The sequence below is a fragment of the Theropithecus gelada genome, chromosome 1 (assembly GCF_003255815.1).
Source record: "Theropithecus gelada isolate Dixy chromosome 1, Tgel_1.0, whole genome shotgun sequence".
Lineage (NCBI taxonomy): Eukaryota > Metazoa > Chordata > Mammalia > Primates > Cercopithecidae > Theropithecus > Theropithecus gelada.
Window position 1 is genome coordinate 68,020,373 of NC_037668.1, and position 19,580 is coordinate 68,039,952.

General features: G+C 57.1%; 1 protein-coding gene across 2 annotated transcripts; it reads right to left on the bottom strand.

Annotated features, from left to right (window-relative positions):
• Positions 1–1,482: 1,482 nt before the first annotated feature.
• On the bottom strand, positions 1,483–18,184 carry COL9A2 (collagen type IX alpha 2 chain). 2 transcript variants are annotated; one of them, XM_025394090.1, is made up of 32 exons: positions 18,032–18,184; positions 16,517–16,591; positions 15,293–15,328; positions 15,147–15,209; positions 13,665–13,718; positions 13,508–13,543; positions 13,390–13,413; positions 12,993–13,046; positions 12,594–12,647; positions 12,436–12,483; positions 12,188–12,244; positions 12,051–12,104; positions 11,667–11,720; positions 11,217–11,270; positions 11,064–11,117; positions 10,891–10,944; positions 8,910–8,963; positions 8,427–8,480; positions 8,159–8,212; positions 6,898–6,942; positions 6,468–6,521; positions 5,867–5,920; positions 5,543–5,596; positions 5,387–5,458; positions 5,131–5,166; positions 4,992–5,036; positions 4,870–4,902; positions 4,519–4,665; positions 4,121–4,175; positions 3,610–3,798; positions 2,803–2,880; positions 1,483–2,375 (listed from the first exon to the last, which is right to left on the bottom strand). In XM_025394090.1, the coding sequence occupies exons 1-32, from the start codon at positions 18,104–18,106 to the stop codon at positions 2,176–2,178; spliced, it is 2,070 nt and encodes a 689-aa protein (XP_025249875.1). In that variant the 5' UTR covers positions 18,107–18,184; the 3' UTR covers positions 1,483–2,175. The 2 variants fall into 2 exon arrangements, with proteins under 2 accessions (XP_025249875.1, XP_025249866.1); XM_025394081.1 differs by lacking the exons at positions 16,517–16,591; positions 18,032–18,184 and having other exon boundaries at positions 15,293–15,859.
• Between the last annotated feature and the right edge of the window lie 1,396 nt (positions 18,185–19,580).

The following is a 19,580-nucleotide window of genomic DNA, read 5'->3' on the forward strand; positions in this document are numbered from 1 at the left end:
GAGGTCATGGCTTGTGTGTGGTGCACGTGTTAGAGGAACAGCATAGGCTGGTATCGCTGCAGTGGAATGTACCAGAGTCCAAGCACGGAGGTGAGTTTAGAAAGGCATATAGGAGATTCGTAGATCACAGCAAATGGTCTGAGTGAAATTCACCCACCAGGGAGTCTTACATAGGCTACCAACCACTGGTCCTTAGGAATTAGCCCCCTTTCAGCCCCTTCAAATTGCTGTCAGAAGGAATGAGGTGTAACTGCATGAGATTTGTGAATCATCAGCCTCTCTGTGGTGCTGAAACCCTCCAGTGGACCATCTCTGGGAAGGCTGCAGAGAGGGACAAGGAAAGGGCCCCAGGGCAGGTGCACGAAGAGACTTCAAGGAGTAGAGTGGCTCTCTAAACCTAAGGTTCCAGGCACTAGGAGCAAGTGAGGGATCCAGCCCAGGGAAGGGAGAACCCTCCTCCCCACCAGGTATGTAATACCTGAGAGCCTGCCCAAGGCTTGGCTTCAGCTGCCTCCTGCAGCTCGCATCCTCTCCCTTCCTCCTCTGTGCCCTGCATTCCAGTAGGTACTTGGCGGCTACGGTAGCAGCGTGGCCTTCCCTGGGGACTGAGATGCTATTAACTCGGGAACTGCCCAAGCACGGAGGGTGAAGCCACATCAGTGGCCCTCAGTTTAACGCCGCTGTGTTCCTCCTGTGTCCCTGGATTGGGGTAGGGGGTGCTGAGATGTCACTAGTGGTAAATGTGTGTTGAGGGGAGGAGGGAGGAGGGAAGATGGGCTAGTGGAGGGTAGGGGGGAGAAGAAGGAGGAGGGCAAGGATGCATCAGCATAGAGGGGACTTGGAGCCAAGTTTATGGTAAGGTGGGAGGGCCTAGGCTTCCGCACATGCTTGGACTTCAGGCTGGAGTCCCTGAGCCTCAGCCCCCTCCCCTCTTCTTCCTCCTTGAAGGCCTACAGAGCTATGGGCTGGGAACCCCCACGTGGTACAGATCAGATCTGAGCCAGTCTCTCCTGGACTTTTTTCATCCAAGTCCATATCTGTTTTTCTCATGAACCCGGAAACCCTTTGAAGGCAAGAACAAGGTCCTCCAATCTTTCACTACCAGCTCCTACTCCAGGGCCAGCACACCGTGGGTGCTGAAACTCACAGATGACCTTCCAAGTGGCAGACTCTGGCAAGACACTGGGTGTGCTATACTGGGATGAGCAAGATTCAGGTGAGTCCTTGCCACAGTTGTACAACGGCTCAAAAGGGATTCACCCAAAGTTACACAGTAGGTCAGCATCCTGCCTCCATTCTTAAGTTCCTCTCACAGATGTTCCTCAAAAATGCCATGCCATCCTAATGCTCAGAATTCAGGTGCCCAGAGAAAATGCCCTATCCTGCCTTCCCCCTCCAGAGCCTCTGTCCTTCCTGCCTGGGCAATGGAGGCCCAGCAACAACTGCCCCATACACAAGAAGAGAAGCCCAACAACTCCTCTGTCCTGGTTAACTCCGCGATAGAGTAACTCCGATATCCTGGTTTGTACCCAACTTGGGAGCTTTTATTTACAGAAAGGCCTGGGCGGATCTGGGGAGAAAGGGGTGGGGAGTTATTCGAGAAAGAGAAGGGAGTTGATGTTTAAATACTCAGTTGGGAGGCAGGGAAGGAAGTAGTGGGGCTGGCTTAAGGGTATAGCCGCCTCAGGGTGGTCACCCAGCAGCAGTCACCTGATAGGTCAGAGAGTGAGATGGGCTCAGGAACTGGCAGAGACCTCAGTCATTAATCCTCGAGCTGAGGGGTGGAACTGTAGCTGGGCAGGGCCCAGGCCTCCCGGGGTGCCCACGTCCCACTGACCCAAGGACAAGATGGCCAGTGGAGAATGGTGCAGATTGCGATGTTTGTTTTGGTGACAGCCGAATGATGCCCCCTGGAAGGAAAGCCACCTCATTCCTTCAGAGCTTCGACTCCATCAACACCACTTGCCCTGTGTGTTGGCCTCACTTTTTCACCCATCAGTGCTCTCCCCCCACTTCCCCGATGTTTTAGAATTCCTTTTCCTCAGGACTCCTGGGTTCCAGACAGAAGGTGCTGGGGGAGATGGTTTCCTGGGTTGGGGATGGGTACATGTCCACCCAGAGGGGACCTGGTCCTCTCCCCCAGGATGCCTGCCGGGCTCTGTCCGGGCCTGATGCTCAAGGCCCCTTGATGGATCCGGGCTCTGCAAGGCGGGCAGAGGCATAGGCCGAAGCTCCAAGGCAGGCTGCAGGTTCACAGAAGCCTGGCAGCCCTACGGGGCCTGGCAGCCCAGGTCGACCTGCCTCTCCTGGAGCCCCTGGGGACCCTCGATCGCCATCCTTGCCGTTGATTGCCTGGCCAGGCCGGCCAGGGAGTCCTGTGAACAGGAGAGAGTTAAGACATTAGGGGCGCCTCTTGCCTCAGACCCAGGATTTTGAAGGTGGAGACATTTTTCAGATGGAGAAAATGAGGCCAAAGACACCACAGGAGAAGGGACTCTGCCCCAGAGGCAGAGATTACGTGATTGTCCCCTACTCCCAGCTCCCAGTGAGTTTTGGGAGCAAACGTCCCTTCCGTCACCTTCGTAAAGTGATGGTGATGGGTCCTGGGAAGTCCTGAGAGGTCCAGCTTCCAGAGCTAGAACCACCCAGGGACTCCCGGGTGCTCCAAAGGGGTGCAGAAGCGGGGTATCAAGGACTGAGCTGGCTGAGCATGTAGTCGCCATGGAGGAGGCCCTGGTGTCCACGTGTCATTAATTCCCAAGCTGAGGAACACACTGTAGCTGGGCAGGGCCAACAGCTTACCTGGGATCCCTGGGGGCCCAGGCATCCCGGGGTGCCCCCGTCCCACTTCTCCTGGATCACCCTTCTCTCCACGTTTTCCTGTAGACAAAAAAGGGAATCTTCATTTTTTCAGAATTGAAAAATGCTTTTCCTCTATTTTTTGCTATGTTTCACACACAGAAATTATTCCTGTTTTGTGCTAGTTTATAATAGAGGAAAGTTGGAAATGATCATGCAGGGCTTGTTAAATAAAGGAAGGTGCAGACAAAGGATGGAAGATTATGTAGCCAATAAAGTTTATTACAGGAAAGTAAGCATAACAGTATCTCGCATTTACTGTGGATCAAGCAGTGAACTAAGACGAACGCTATATGAACTACTGTCCTCACTGCTACACTATGAGGTGGGTACTTTCAGTGTCCCCATTTTACAGATGGTAAACCTAAGGCCCAGGGAAATTAGTAGGTAACTTGTCTGAGAGCCACGCTGAGAAAGGGGAGTCTGGATTCACACCCATGTGTGGCTCCAGCCTGCCTGCTTGACTGCTCTGCTGGTCTGCCGCCCCATCTCTACTGACATGGAAAGATGCTTATGGGGTATCACAAAGCACATTCAAAAACAAACCCCAGAAACCCTGAGTGATAAAAATAGTACATTCATTTCCATCCATTTGCTACTGGGAAAGAAAGTCCAGGAGTGTCTCCCGGACTATGTGGCTGAGGGACTGGGGAAGGGTCTGTATGTCATCCTGGGAAGGGAATGGGGAAAGGGCGGGCCGGGACAACACCCCCTGCCTGGCCGCCACGCCCACTGCAGAGGAGCACTCACCCTTGGGCCCCGTGTTCCCGATCTGACCCACGGCTCCCACGATGCCAGGAACACCCCGAGGGCCAGGGTGCCCATGGGGTCCCTGCTTGCCTGGGTATCCAGGGGGCCCAGGAGGTCCTGGGGGACCCACCATGCCCACCGCACCCAGGGCTTCCCGCTTGGCACTCACGGCGACCTCAGCCAGTTGCTCTGGAGGGAGGGAGGGAGAGGGAGGTCTATGAGGTGGGTGTCAGCAGTAACACGAGGGGAGGCAGAGCATCTGTGGGCCCTGGCCCCTAGGTTTGCAGACAGCAAAGCACCGTGTTTAAGTTCCCCCTTCCTTGGGCTCTGTTTTGCGGAAGTCAGAGGCCCAGAGTGACTTATTCAAGGTCCCGAAGCCCTTCGGAGACTGGGCTGGAAGGAACCCCAGGACTCCAGATTTTCAGACAAGTGAACACATGGAGGCTCCGGGAAAGGGTGAGGGGGCGACGATGCCCTCGAACGGACTGTGAGGAGGGGTTGCTGCCCTCACCTTGCAGCATCTTCAGCGCCACATCCACGATGTGCTGGTCAGTGGCATCCCGGCCCTGAAAGCAGAGGCCGTTCAGGGAGAAGCCCCTGGCTGCAAGGGCCCACCGCTCCTGCTCCCACCTGGCTGAGCGTGAGGCCGCCATGGAGGAGACTCTGGTGTCCAGTCATTAACTGCCAAGCTGAGGAACAGACTGTACCTGGCAGGGCCACGGGCTTACCTGGGAAGGTCGCGGGGTAATCCCTCAGGCTGCACTCACAGCCTTCCTGTCTGCTCTGGGCTTGGAACCAGTCTGGGGGAAGTCGGTGAGTCTCTGGGAACCCCTAGCCTTTGGCGGGTAAGCTGCACCCCAGAACAGATCTACCTAGAAAAATCACCCCCCACCCCGGGGCCCAACTCACCGCCACGCCCTGTCTCCCGGGCTGTCCTGGAACGCCTCGGTTCCCCACCAGTCCTCGAGGGCCGGGGAGACCAGGGTAGCCCTGAACCCCTGGGGCGCCCGCATCCCCACTGGGGCCGGGGTAGCCGGGTTCTCCACGTACTCCTTGCTACGGGAGGATGGGGTGGGATTAGAGCCGGGTGAGAAGGCGCCCGGGGGGGGGGGGGGGGGAGAGAGTAGGGGGTGGGGGTCCAGGAATTGGGTGGGGCTGGGAGAAGGGAGGGGCCGGGAGAGTGGAGGTCCCAGGGCTGCCCAGGAAAGTCGGAGAACGCGGGGAGGGGAGGACTTGCGGCGTCGGAACGGGAGGATTCACCTGTCCCTTGGGCCCCGGCTCGCCGGACTCGCCCTGCAGGCACAAGGAGCCCCGGTCACGAAGCGGTGGGGGACCCCAGGGCCAGCCGCCGCTCCCCGCCCTTCCCCAGGTCGCGCGCTCACCTTCTCGCCTTTCTCTCCAGGAAGGCCGGCCACCCCCGGGTCACCCTGCAGAGAGAACCACGGGTCGGACGCGCGGTGGCAGTGGCGGGGACGAGGAGCAGGGTTGCGGGTGGCTGGGAATAGGGGCGCTGGGACTCACCACTCCGCCGCGAGGCCCGGTCTTCCCTGGGGAGCCCTGGAGAAAGCGTGGAGTGAGGGGTTTGGCGAGTTACCCCCTCCACGGGGTCCCCCACCTAACTTTCTGCCACACCCCTCTTTCCAACTCTGCCTCGCCGACCAGACCAGAACCCTGCGACCTGCAGGTTTGGAGGCTCCGGAAGGACCTGCGTCCTGCCGACCCCACTTCCCCTGTTTTAGGGTGCCTTTCCCAGGTGTTTCCCAGCCCCATCTGGTACCTTGTTTCCTTTGATGCCCGGCAAGCCTTGGGGCCCTGGAATTCCAGGGGAGCCCTGCTCGCCCTTAGGGCCCTGAGGAGAAAAGAAACCAAAGGAATAAATGGAGTGGGGGGCCTGGATATGATGCCCTGCCCACCTCAGCTGGCCTGCACTCACCTGCCTTCCCTGAGGGCCCGGCTGCCCCACTGGACCCCTCTCGCCCTGGTCACCCTGAAATGGAAAGAGAAGGCCACACCCTCAGCAGCTCTCAGCAGATGCAGCCTCTCGCACCCGGGCCTGACACGGCATGGTCAGGGTGCCCTCCATTTCTGCTGTCACTGGCAGGGGGTCCTTTGCTCCACTTGGCAGACCAGCAAAGGAAACCCAGGCCATGCCTGGGGAGGCCTCTCACAGGCTAGGCTGCATGGAGCAGGTGCTGTATCCAGCAGTGCCAGCTGCTGCAGAGGCCCCTGGCGAGGGGCCACTGTGCCAGGTACTTACCTTCTGTCCCATGATGCCCTGAGGACCAATTTCTCCTTGAGGCCCTGGCTCTCCCTGGAGGAAGGAGAATTTGGGGCTAAGCATTTGACCTGGTGGAACCCACCGTTCCACACCTGGCCAGTCCCTCCCTACCCTTGGGTCTCAGCTACTTTGCTTCATCAGGGAAGGCTTCCCAGACCCCCTGTTCCATGCCTTTGGGTCCCTGTAGTTTTCCTTCAAAGGATCCAACACAATTTGAATTACTTATGTGATCATTTATTTCATGTCTATTTCTTCCATTAAACTATACCCTCCGTGTGAGGAGGAGACTCATAGTTGCAAGTATTTAGTGAATGTTTATGCAATGAATAAATGAATGAAGAACTCTGCCTGCTGGATTCCCAGTCTGTTAACTTGGTCATCTGGGAAGGTCACACTCCAGAACAGAGCTAGTCCCCACCCTCCCTGCAAGGTACATAGGGAAATGGGCCCAGAGAGGAGAAAGAGCTTCCCTGGGTCATTGGGTCAGGGCAGAGCCAGACTAACTCTCCCTAGGTTAGGGCTCCACCCCATGGCCTCACCCTAAAGCAGGAACCCTTTTGTCAGTGGAGGGAGCCCTTACCTCTTTCCCAGGGGGACCAGAGAACCCAGGAAGGCCCTGCGGGCCCGGCTCACCCTGCAGGAAAACACAGTTCTCAGGTCAGTCTGGGTGGCCCAGTCAGGCCCTTGGCCTCAGGGAAACCCAATGAAGCCTGAACAGAGCCTGGAACCAGATGAGTTGGGGAGGGACAGAGGGTATTCTTGGTTCAGTCCTCTTGGCTCCTGATTTTCCTGTTTGTTTCTCCTCTGGATTTAAAGCCATGCCATCCTATCTACACTGAGGCAGGCTGAGGAGTGCATGATGGGTGGGAGGTGGCAGGAGGGAGGTGGTTAGGCCCAAGGGGCTTATGTTCAGGCTGAGCCTCTGAGACTTGGCTAAGGCCTGGGCCTTGCTGTCTTCCTGGCCCCAGACTTCCTTGCTCAATTCTGTCCCCAGCTTGGGATCGCCTCACCTGGTCTCCAGGGCCTCCTTTTGTCCCAGGCTGGCCCGGCACACCCTGCAGAAAGAAGTTGAAGTCAGTTTCTGGCCTGGCAGGGGGGGAGCCCCATGCACCTGCTGCTTTGCCTCCCATCCCCAATCCAGATTTCCCCCACCTGTGGGGGCTGAACAACAGAAGGCCCAGCCACGGCATCATGAACTTAACTGTACTTTCCCACAGTGGTGGGAGAGGAGTGGGGCACAGTGAATGGCCTGCCTTCCAGGACCTGGGGTCTATGGGGAAGAGATGAGTATGTGCTCTCAGGTGCCTGAGCCCAGGAACACAAGTTTACACGTGTGCACAGAAACAGGTTTGGCCACTCAGTACCCCCACAGGGAGGGAGGGCAGGCTCCCATGGACTGGACTCCAGAAGGTATGGAATGGAGATGGCCCTGAACGATGAGAAGGCACAAGAGACCAGAAAGGGCATTTCAAGCACAGGGACCAGCAAAGGCCTAAAGGTGTGGAGGCAGAAAAGCCAAGGCCTGTTGAGAAGGGAAAGGACAGAGAGGGGCCATTGCTGATACGGCAGGAGGCAGGTTGGGGTCAGATTATGGTGGTCATTGAATGCTAAGATGAGCCACAAGGACAAAGGTTGCATCTGTCCTGTTTATAATTGTTTACCTGCCACTTAGTATACCTCAGATATTCAATAATAATTTTTTTTTTTTGAGATGGAGTCTTGCTCTGTTGCCCAGGCTGGAGTACAGCAGTGTAATCTTGGCTCAGTGTAACCTCTGCCTCCTGGGTTCAAGCAATTCTCCTGCCTCAGCCTCCTGAGTAGCTGGGATTACAGGCATGCGCCACCATGCCCGGCTAATTTTTGTATTTTTAGTAGAGACAGGGTTTCACCACATTGGCCAGGCTAGTCTCGAACTCCTGGCCTCAGCCTTCTGAAGTGCTGGGATTACAGGTATGAACCACTGCACCCAACCTCAATAACTACTTATTGAAGGACTGGACTGAATGACTTTTTCCTGGAGGCGGTGGGGGGTCATGGAAGGTGCTATAGTGGGGAAATGGTCAGATTCCATTTAGCCAACATGGAGGACTGGAATGGCCAAAGAGAAGGCTAGAGTAATTGTCCAAGTGATGAGGCCCTCGCCAGGCCAGGGGCCAGAGTCGGTAATGAGGCAAGAGGTGGTGATTGAGCAAGAACCCCGGGTGTGTGTGGATTCTAACTTCATCAGCCACTAGCCCCTGCCCAGCCCCCATGGCTCCACCTGATACTTACCGCTAGGCCCTGGTGGCCTGGGCTTCCTGGCCGTCCCGCCTGTCCTGCACTGCCCTGGGATAGACAGAGAACCAGAGATACAAATTAAAGCTCCAGCCAGAGGGCCATGGCTTCTACCCAGATGCAGGTAGGAAAACTGAGATCCAGAGGCAAGAAATGGCATGTCCATGACAGAACCGAGGACCCCAGGCTCTAGGTGTCTAGAACCTGCGTGGTCGGACTCAAGGCCCTGCCCCTGCACTAATCCCAACTGCAGCCCCACTCCTACCTTCATGCCAGGCGTGCCTGGGGTCCCGTCCTTGCCGTTGATGCCTGGGGGACCCTACTCAGGAGGAAAGTTCAAGGCAGAGTGACAATGCAGAGATGTCTGGGGTCCGGCCACCCACCCCCGTTCCTCTGCGACAGCTGCAGTGTGCAGGGAGGGAGTGGCTCTGGTCATCCCAGGAAGCCCCACCAGCCAACTGGGGGAGGGGAGCTGAAGTGGGAAGGGGATGAGGACCATGGAACACAGCCCTTCCCTAGTGTGGAGGGTGGTGTCCCCAACTGCTGCAAGCTCCCCATGACCTCCCTTATGTCATCACCCCTGTTTACAGATGTGAGGCACAGAAAGGGAGGCATTTCCTGAGGTTACAGAGCCAGCCCACCAGTTGCAGAGTTCAGACTAGCATCCCAGGCTTCTCTTCTGGGGGTTTGGACAAAGCAACAGGGCCCTTGGTCTCTGTCCTGGTGGGCCTAGGCCTCTGGCACCTACCGTTGCTCCCTTCGGGCCTGTGATCCCCTGGGGTCCACGAATACCTGGGCTGCCCTGCAAAGCGGAGAGAGACCAGGTCACCTTCAGGATATCGGGTCCCTGTCTGGCTGTGCAGAGAGGGGAACCACTGAGAACAGTGGCCTCTGGGTCCCAGAGTTCCTCTGGCACAGGCCACACCATGCAGGGGCCGGAGGAGGGAGCATTGGGAGTACCCTTCCTGCCCTGGCACCAGCAGGAGGGAGAAGTCAGTGCCAGGAGGCCAGGCTGGGCTGAGCAGGAGCAGGGGTGGGAGCCAGCATCCACTGAGACTCTGGCCAAGGCCCCACCCTCCACTCAGCCAAAGGAACACAACCACCAAATGCAGTGTGTGGATGCTGTGTGAGTCTCGGTGTGAACAAGAACCAGGAAAAGACATTTTTGAGATAATTGGGAAAAACTGAACAGAGACTGGTCATTAGATGATGTTAGGAAGTACTTGTTGATTTTGTCAGTTGTGATAATGTGATTATATGAGAATGAGTGCTTATTGTTTAGAGATATGTACAAAAGTATCTAGGGGTGAGATGATAGGATGTTAAGGATTTACTTGAAAACCTCAGAGCAAAGCAATAATAAAAGCAAAGGAAGGAGGGGGCTGGGAGATAGAGGATCCAAGAATGACAAAATGTTAGTAACTGAATTGGAACCTGTGATAGGTACATGGGGATTCTTTATATCACTCTCACTGGTTTTCTGTATAGTTAAAAAAATCGCATTAAAAAAACTAGATATGGCTGGGCGTGTTGACTCACGCCTGTGATCCCAGCACTTTGGGAGGCCAAGGCAGGTGGATCACCTGAGGTCAGGAGTTCGAGACCAGCCTGACCAACATGGTGAAACGCTGTCTCTACAAAAAATACAAAATTAGCTGAGCGTGGTGGCGCATGCCTGTAATCCCAGCCACTTGGGAGGTTGAGGCAGGAGAATCTCTTGAACCGGGGAGGCGGAGGTTGCAGTGAGCTGAGATTGCACCATTGCACTCCAGGCTGGGCAACAAGAACAAAACTCTGTCTCAAAAACAAAACAAAACAAAACAACTCGATGATCTCTGCTGTCCAATAGAAAAAGAAAAGTATAAGAATTTTTTAAAATTTAAAAAGAAAAGAAAATAATAATTAAAAAAACTAAATAATAATAACAGTTAACTGTGTTTTCTGCTCCATTTTTCTGTAAACTTAAAACTGCTTCCCCCAACAGGTCTACTAATTAGAAAAAAACAGAGTTAAGAGAACTGGGATCCAGACCAAATCCCATTAGCCCCATGGCTGATTTGCTGGAATCTCATTGTCTGGCCCCAGTGACCATGGGACTGGATCCCAGGGCTTCTCCTAAAGTCTGAATTTGGGCTGACTGGGCTCTTGGCACAGATGGTCCTCCCCAGCAGGTCACCCACTTGTGCACACACACACTCACTCATACACACATACACTCACACACACATACACACACTCAGAGATATCCTCACACACACACTCACGTACACTACACACACAGCCTCACACATACTCTACACACACCCTCATATACACAGTCTACACACACACACTGCACATTCACACGCACTACACATTCACACGCACACACACTCACACACACACACTCACACACACTCTCACACTCACACACAACACTCTCACACACTCTCACACTCACACACTCTCAAACACACACTCACACACACTCTCACACACACACACTCTCACACACACTCACACACACTCACACACACACTCTCACTCTCACACACACACTCTCACACACTCACACTCACACACTCACACACACACTCTCACACACTCACACTCACACACTCTCACACTCACACTCACACTCTCACACTCACACACACACACACTCTCACACACACAGCCTTAGGGAGAGCTTTGTCCTGCCCAGTACTCCCCAGGGGTCCTGACTGAACAATGGGTGCCTGAGGACTCACCACGTCGCCCTTCTCCCCAGCTCGGCCTGGCGGTCCCCTAGGACCTTCCTCACCCTGGCAAGAAAGACAAGCAGGAATCCAGGTCACACAGGCTCAGGGGGAGCCACGCCCACTCTGTGGCTGTAGCTGTAGGAGCTCCAGCCTCAGGGGTGGGGGAGCAAAAGCAGACTTACCGGGGGCCCAGTGGCACCGATGGCGCCCACCATGCCTTTATATCCATGAGGGCCCTGCAGAGAGGAAAGGGTTGCAGGTCAGTCCTGGCTGAACTCCAGGGGCCAGAAGGTGGCTCCTGGAAGCTCTTGTATGACACCCCGAGATTCACTTACCATCTCTCCCTTGGGCCCTGCCATGCCCGGGTAGCCCCTGATGCCCTGGGGACCCTGTTGAGACAGGAAAATGACAGCAATGGCAATTGCAAAGCCCACGTCATTATACCTTGTCTGACGCCCACCTTCAGCCTTCCAGTGCCCTTTTGAGGTAGGCAGCAGAGTCTCTGTCTCGTGGATGGGACATTGAGGTTCAGAGATGAGGCGGGACTCACTTGGTTACTCAAAGGGACGGTGTCAGACCTGGACCTCAGCCTGGGCTTCTTGCTGACAGCTTTGGTTCCCGTCCCTCATTCCTGACAGTTTCAGCCTCCCTCTCCCCATCCAGAGACGCTCCCAGCTAGACACAGGTGTCTCTTTTACAAGCTAGAGGCCTGAGCAGTCGAATGACTCCATTAAGGGCTTCTGGGGTGAGGGAGAAGAGGGCCGCTGAGGCAAGGTGTTCCTTACCGGTGGTCCAGGGATGCCTTGCTCTCCAGAGGCACCCACATCTCCCTTGGGACCCTAAAGGGCAGGGATGAGCTGTCAGACAGGCAGGCAGATGGCAAGACACATATACAGACAAGCGAAGATACCATCTCCTTTCCCCTGCACAAGCAGACAGGAAGGACTCCTACAAACCATACAGTCCCATGTCACAGATAGAGAAAGGCCAAGCAAGGAGACATGACCAAAGACATGCCGACCCGGAGCACAGGCCACCAGCCCCCGGCTCAAGGCTCTGTCCCCAGAACCCACAGGGGAAGGGGAAGGGGAAGGGATGAAGAAGGGGATAGAGCCCTGTAGGACCATCTCCACGTATCCTCGACCCACAGCCCTCACCCTCGCACTCACCGGCTTCCCCTGGCGGCCAGGATCACCCAGAACCCCGCGTTTGCCCGCATGTCCCTGAAGGGAAGGAGAGAGCTCAATACGAGGTCCCCTCCTGTCACCTGGACCACCCTCCCAAGATTCAGGCCAGGCGCTCTCACCTTCACTCCCTGCAGCCCTGGTGGACCTTTCATCCCCGGTGGACAGTTGGTTGGACACTGGAAAAAGAAAAATCCGCAGGGCCCTGTGATCAGCTGGGCGGTGCGCCCCCATCTCTCCAACTCCTGTGCTCTCCTCCGCCTCACCTGGTGGAACCCCTGCACTGCAGCCCCTCCCCATCTCTCCCGACCCCGCCGTCTCTGTGGCCCCGCCTCCCTGCATTAGCCCCGCCCCAGACCTCGCCTCTCACCAGGAAATCCGCACTGCCTTCCAGAACCTGGATAGTTCCCGGGCGACCCTGAGAGGAGAGATGAAGATGGAGCTTTGCCTGACCCTTTCCCGCTGCAGCCTTGCTCAAAGGCTTGCTCCCCTGCACTTTGCCATGTCGGGGTGTCTGGGGACACTTACAGGTCTCCCTGGAGGTCCTGGGGGCCCCGATGGTCCATCTGGTCCAGGGTGCCCCTGGAAGCAAAAGAAGCCCAAATCATACCCCTGACCAGCCCTTCCCAGCTTACCCTAGTGCCCTCCTCCAGGTCCTGCCGCTGCCCTGTCCACCCTGTCTTCCCGGTCACCTTGTGAGATCCACCATCTTGGGACATCAAGGCCTGATTGACAGGGGATGGGGCCAGCCCTTGGCGTCCCTAAAAGACCTAGGGCCGGGTGGGCTCATAGGAGGGGCTTCTGCCCCAGACCTGGAGGAGTTTCCCAGTGGCCAGGAGCAGGCCCAGGAACTTCCAGAAAGACCACCCAGCTTGTCAGCTTGGAGATAGAAGGCAGGAGGCAGCGAACAAGGTGGCTGGCGCTCACCTTGGGGCCTGGGATTCCAATCTCACCAGGGAGGCCAACAGGTCCAGGCGGTCCCTAGGGAGCAGAGAGGTGATGGTCAGGATGCCTCAGAGGGTCAGATACCCTGGGCATGAAGGTAGAGACAGGCAACCAAAGCCCATTTCTCCACTTTTACTTTTTTTTTTTCTTTTGCCAACCCCCGAGAGACTGACAGACTGGGGCTTTAAGGACCAGAGAATTGCAGAGCCAGTGGACAGGCCCAGAGTGGGCTGGCCCTGGGTCTCTGGCAGGTCCACCTATTCCCGACACTATCACAGCACACCGGCCCTCCCCATGGCGGCCATTCCCTTGAAGCCTTTCTGTTGTCCCCTCCTTCCCTAGGAGCTCTGGGGACCCTGCCCTATCCCTGAGGACTTACAGGAGGTCCAGCAAAACCAGGGCCCTGTAACAGAAGGAAAGAAAATTGGCTTCATGGCTCTCTCTGCAGATCCCCTCTCCCCCGAGAGTCCCTCGAAGCCCTTGCAGGTTATACTCACTGGAAGGCCAGGAGGACCAGGAAGCCCGGGCTGGCCCTGCGGGAGCAACGAGAAAGGCTCAGACACTGGGGTTTCCCTGGCCCCTACTTCCTATCTACAGCCACTCCCAAATGCTGGCCCTAGATTGCCCCTGCTGAGGCCCCAGCAGGCCCCTTACCTTGACTCCAGGGATCCCCATGGGGCCAGGCTCCCCCTTGGCTCCAGTTAAACCCTGCAGAAGAATGAAAATGTAGGATCAGTGAGGGCCAACCTGCCCCCTGACCCACAGAACAGGACAGGTTCAAGGGTCCCTCCTGGGTGGGCCAATGGTCCCTTTCACCATACCTCATGAAGGCCTGGGAACCTTGACACCTGTCTTTCCTTTTCCCCAGTTCCCATAGTAACCCTAGGAGGCAGGTAGAACAATTCCCTTCTTTTGAAAGATGGGAAACCAAAGCCCAAAGATTTGGCTTCATGCCAGGCCCAGGCTTCATGCCTCTGGGTTCAGGAGTCAAAAGACCTAGCCATGGGTCAAGATTGGTCATTTGCTTGATGTCCTGCCCTGGCAACTTTTTCCTTTTCTTTTCTTTTCTTTCTTTACTTTCTCTTCTTTCTTTTCTTCCTTCCCTTCCCTTCCCCTCCCCTCCCCTCCCGTTTCCTTCCTTCCAACACAGTCTCACTCTGTTGCCCAGGCTGGAGTGCAGTGGTGCAAGGTCAGTTCACTGCAACCTCCGCCTCCTGGGTTCAAGTGATTCTTGTGCCTCAGCCTCCCAAGTAGCTGGGACCACAGGCACGTGCCACCATGCTTGGGTAATTTTTGTATTTTTAGTAGAGATGGGGTTTTGTCATCTTGGCCAGGCTGGTCTTGAACTCCTGAGACCTCAAGTAATCTGCCCACCTTGGCCTCCCAAAGTGCTGGGATTACAGTCATGAGCCACCACACCAGGCCACTGGAAGCTTTTTCTGAGCCTTAATTTCTCATGTGGGTGCCTCTCTGGGTGGATGTGAGAACCAATGCAATATAGAAGGCAATATGCCTTGTAATCATTGCAGGGTATGGATGAGTTTGAAGAGGCCCTGGTGACTGTCCCAGCCCTGGTCACACCTCATGAACCAGCAGGGCAGAGGCAAGTCATGGGGGTTTCTCCTTTCTCCCATCTTTCAGTGACTGACCCAGTGTAACTCCCACCAGATGTCGTCCTCATGCCCCTGGGACTGGCTGTGTCCAGGAGCCTGTGACCTTGGGGGCACCTGGGAGCTCTGGGGTATCAGCTAAATGATGTTTCTCTCCTGAGTCATGCCTGAGACTGTGGGCAGGGGTCGGGGGAAGAGCAGAGGGAGGACAGGGCACACAAGGACAGCCCCACCCAACATATTCAACCTGATCCTTGGAGGCCAGAAATGTGAGACTAAGTCCTGACTGCTGCAGGGGAGCAGACCCTCTCTCTGGACCCCAGTTGCCTGCAAATCAATGCCCCTGGCGGGGGGATGTGAGGTTCCAGGGAGGTCACAAGTCATACCAAGGTGAAGGGGGGCTCACAGCTGGAGATTCTCCATCCTGCTGCCCATCTCTGAACAGATCAGTGAAGATGCCAGAGCCAGGCCCTGGAGGTCAATTGGTGGAGCCCTTCCCTACCCCATCCGACCTGCAGGTACTCACATCAATCCCAGGCTTCCCGTCTGGACCATCTGGCCCGGCTTTGCCAGGCTCACCCTTGGGTCCCTTGAAAACAGAGATGGAACAAACATGAGCCAGAGGAGAGCAAGAGCAGGAAGGGTCAAGGCTAAAGAGGATAAAGCACTCACCGGAGGGCCAGCTTTGCCAGGGGGCCCCTTGTCACCCTGCAAGATACAAGTTGGTGAGACAGCACAATACGGCCCACGTGGGCACACACAGGCCCTGGCAGGCCGCTCCCAAAGGCTCTCCTCACTCTCCTCTCTTCTGTCTACATCCCCTAAGCCTTGCAATTTTTGAGAAAAGAGCCCCCTTTTCCTCAAAAATAAAATCCAAATGCAAATTATAGGAGCATGAGAATAAACCTGGCTGGGCTGGAGAGGGTGACAGCAACATGCAAGAAGGTACAGACATGCTGATGTCATGAAGTGCCAGCTGTGAGACCCACTACCAGGGCTGGGGGCTCCAGGCTGATGCCTCTTGGATTTGGGCACGTGTGGGAGGAAGGTTGGGGCTTCTGGAGAAACGTGAAGGGGGATGAGCAAGTTGGGCAGCAGCTCTATTCCAGACTGCAGGGCAGGAGAACAGGAAACTGAGCCAGTGGCAAGGACCAAGGGGGACTGTAAGGGGGAAATTCAGTGTTCCCAAGGAGGGAAGGACCTCCTTCCAGTGACAAAGGACCCTTGGTGGTGGGCAGGCAGGGCCGGTGGAGTCCGGTTCAGCCCCAGAGAGGCCTCCAGGCATTTCAGAGCCCTTAGCAGCCAGGGCCTGGCCGGGGGCCCAGCATCCTGTGTTTAGGGGGTGGGGGCACCAGGTTGAATAGAAGTCTGTCCAGACTGGTAAACATCAAGCGGCCCTCCTGCGGGAGCCTTCAGAATGAAGTATTTAACCCTCGCCCTGCAGGGAACAAGCCCAGCTGATTCTAAATCAGGGAGAGAAAACCGAAGGGAAGAGACAGGAGTCTGGCCCAAGCTGGTCGGCGGTCTGGCCAAGGCTCCCAATGACCCTGAAGAAGCGTCCAGATGTGCCAGAGGCAGGGTGAGGGGTTGATGCGCCTCCCACCCCACAAGGAGGGGAAAGGAGAGGAGGGGCATGAGGCCTCGCTGTGAGCTGCGGCCGGCGGACTGAACAGCAGCTCCTTGTCCGTCGGCGGCTACGACCCGCTCCGCAAGTCAGGCCTGGATTGAGGTTTTTGCAGAACAAACGGCGTCCTTGTGGTGCGGGCCGGCGCCGCCTACTGGCGACGGGGGCACTACATCTCTGGGCACCCCAGTCCCCACCCCCACCACAGCGCTCACAAAGTTCTCCTTTGTCCGCCGCCTCCCTCCCGCCCTGGTCCCTGGTTAGAGACTCACGTCGATGCCGTCGGATCCAGGCACTCCCGGCGGTCCCGGGGGGCCCGGGGGGCCCCGTTCTCCCGGTGGACCTCTCTGAAAACACACACGGCGGGGGCAGTCCTCAGACAGTGCGGGAAGCTGGGCGTCCCCGGGGCTGCAAGCGACCCTGGGAGCGGGGTCCTAGGGGCGCACCTCCTCCGTGAACTCCCACGTATTGAGAACCTTCTGCATAGCAGGCACTGTGTGCCAAATGCATAATCTTAAAGAATACTCAGAACCGGGAGGTGGGCGCTGTTACGGGCCGCCGTTTGCAGTCGCAGAAACTGGCTCTGAACATGAAGGGTCCATGGTCACTGAGAGTGGGCAGCGGCGCCAGGACTCCGCCCTGGGTGCCCGACTTCTACTGTGCCAGGTTGCCCTTGCGCGGTGGCGGTGGGGAATAGCTGGAGACGTGGGCAGCTCAAATAAATCACAGATGGAATGCAAGGTTGTGCCTAGCAGGCTGCCGGCCCTCAGTGAGCGGTGACTCGGGTTATTGTTCTTACGTGAACCACAGGCAGAGACAGCGCCTCCTTCTCTCCCCATGGTGCGGGAAAACCGACGGGAAAGTAGGGGAGGCGCAGGGAAAGGAGGTGTAGGGAGGTGAAGCGGGTACTCTCTTCCCACTCGGAGCGCCCCTTCCGCAGCACAACTGCCGGGTCCTCCCTCCGCTAAGTCCTGACTGCTGCGGGCAAGCAGGAGGAGCCCGCACCTCCCAGAAAGCAGACCCTCTCCGTGGACCCCGGTTGCCTGCAATTCAATGCAGGTGGGTGTGAGGTTTCAGGGAGGTCACAAGTCATATGAAGGTGAGGGGAGCTTACAGCTGGAGAATCTCCGTCCTGCTGCCCATCTCTGAACAGATCAAAGATCTTAAAAGGCGGCCCTTTTCAGAGGCCAGCTCGGACCCAGGCAGGGGTCCCGGTGCCCACCACCTCCCCAGGCCGCGAAGTGCCAGGCTGGCGCCCCGCAGGCGAGCTCGGAACCACACCCAGCACCCCACGGGGCCGGGTCTCTGCCCTACCCGCGCGCCCGCAGCCCCCCGGCGGCCCTCGGAAGGGAGACGTGGGTTGGCGGGCAGGGCCGAGAGGCCGCCTAGGGGCGATAGCGGCGTCTGGTTGGAGCCGGCGCCCCCTGGGAGGCGGCGGGGGCGGAGGCTGCGCAGCGGGTGAATGAGCACCATTGTATGCCCTGCCACCTGGGCTCCCCGGGCTGCCAGGACCGGGCGCCAGCTCCTGCCCCACGCTGCCTGTCCCGGGCAGGGCCGCGCGTCTCGGGACGGGTCCCCTCTGACTCCCCGACTCAGCCACCTCCATTCACAGTGCCGCGATGGGCACCATGTATGCACCCACCCAGGGGACCTGCCGGTGGCGCTGTCCTCAGGTGGCCCCTCGGGCTAGGGCTGTCAGTAGGCGCGGGACACAGGCAGAGCTCCTCCATCCCGGACCCCAGACCCTGCACCCTGGACCCTGGCAGCGGAGGGGCTGCGAGACTTACGATCTGCGCCAGAGCGAGCACTAGCACCTGGAGAAGAACAAGGAGGCAGCGGGGGGCGGCCGCAGCGACGGCCATGGCGGGCGGCGAGGTCAAGGGGGACGGGTGCGGGTCCGCGCACGCACCGACGGCAGAGGCTCCTGGCGCTGGCTGTTCGCGGGCGGGGTGGGCCGGGGCTCCTGAATATGCGGGGGGCGGGGCGGGGGCCGGCGCGAGCTGTCACCTGAGAGGACCGGCGGGGTTGCGGGGAGGGAGGCCGGCGCCCGGCATCCAGCTCCGCCCCGCTCGGTCCACCCTCTATCCTCTGCCCGGGCTTCCCGGGCGCCTTAGCCTGGTAATCCGAGGGGCGACCGGGGTGCCGGACGGAGATGATGGTCCGGTTTCTTTGTGAGGAGGCATAAGGCCGTCTGAGGTCCCCCTCAGGACCTTCAGGCCCCAGCACCTTCCCCCGACGCACAGCCTGTGCCCCATCACCTACCCCACGTCCTCTCCAGGGCCCAGGCCGAGAGCGCCTCGGCCTCTGCAGACCTTGCTGCAGGCTCTCCCCAGCTCCCGCCCTCCTTGCTCCCCTCTCCTCTGGCTCCTTCCTCTCCAAGCACAAACAGGCCTTTTCCATATTAATATGCCACAGCCCTTCCTGGATCAGCCGTCTCACGAATACTCCATCGGCCTCTTCCAGCTCTTTAGTGGAGCTGTGTGCACCCCCCCCAACCCCCAACTTCCTCACCTCGCTTTCACCTCCCTACCTCTGTCCCAACAAGCAGATCCGTCTCCTGGGGGTCTCCAGTGAAGCCCAACCCTTCTTCAGTCCTCCAGGCAGGAAGCTGTTGGCATCTTCACCTGACCTTGAAGTCTTCCCCATCCATGCTCCTGCCATCCAGCTCCCCTTTTTCTATTCCCTTTTATTCTCTGCAGCTGCCTTAAGCACTGGTGTGTTTAGGATGAGGCCTTCTCACTCCATGTTCATAGACACAACTACCACTTTATTCACCAGAGTTTCCAAACCCCACCGTCCAGCATAGCCTGACTCCAGAGAGCTTTCCCTTCCCTACCACTCACTTAAGCAATATTGGTAAAATGCTTTGGAATCTGACTTTGTCACAATTATACATATGACTACAGGCACCTAAAACTCTATGAAGTATCAGTTTCCTCATCTGTAAAATGGGGATACTAATAGTCTATATATCTGTATAGTCTATATATCTAATATATATATGTATTTTTTAAAGACAGTCTTAAAAGGCTCTGGAGTGCAGTGGTGCGATGTCAGCTCACTGCAACCTCTCCTCCCGAGTTCAAGCGATTTCTCTGCTTCAGCCTCCCGAGTAGCTGGAATTACAGGCATGAGCCACCGTGCCTGGCTAAGTTTTATATTTTTAGTAGAGATGGGGTTTTGCCATGTTGGCCAGGCTGCTCTTGAACTCCTGACCTCAGGTGATCCGCCTGCCTCAGCCTCCCAAAGTGCTGGGATTACAGGCATGAGCCACCGTGCCCGGCAAATAGTCCTTATCTTAAAGGGGTTTTATGGAGATTGAATGCGTTGACTCAT

Coding starts and splice junctions, on each gene's coding strand:
- COL9A2 (XM_025394081.1), bottom strand. CDS start 15,586: ATGACATCAGCATGTCTGTACCTTCTTGCATGTTGCTGTCACCCTCTC. Junction 8,964..10,890: donor CTGGGGAGAAGGGCGACGTG/GTGAGTCCTCAG, acceptor TCCGCTTTGCAG/GGCAGCCCAGGTATTCGTGG. Junction 5,921..6,467: donor CTGGTCCCCCTGGGAAAGAG/GTAAGGGCTCCC, acceptor TCCTTCCTCCAG/GGAGAGCCAGGGCCTCAAGG.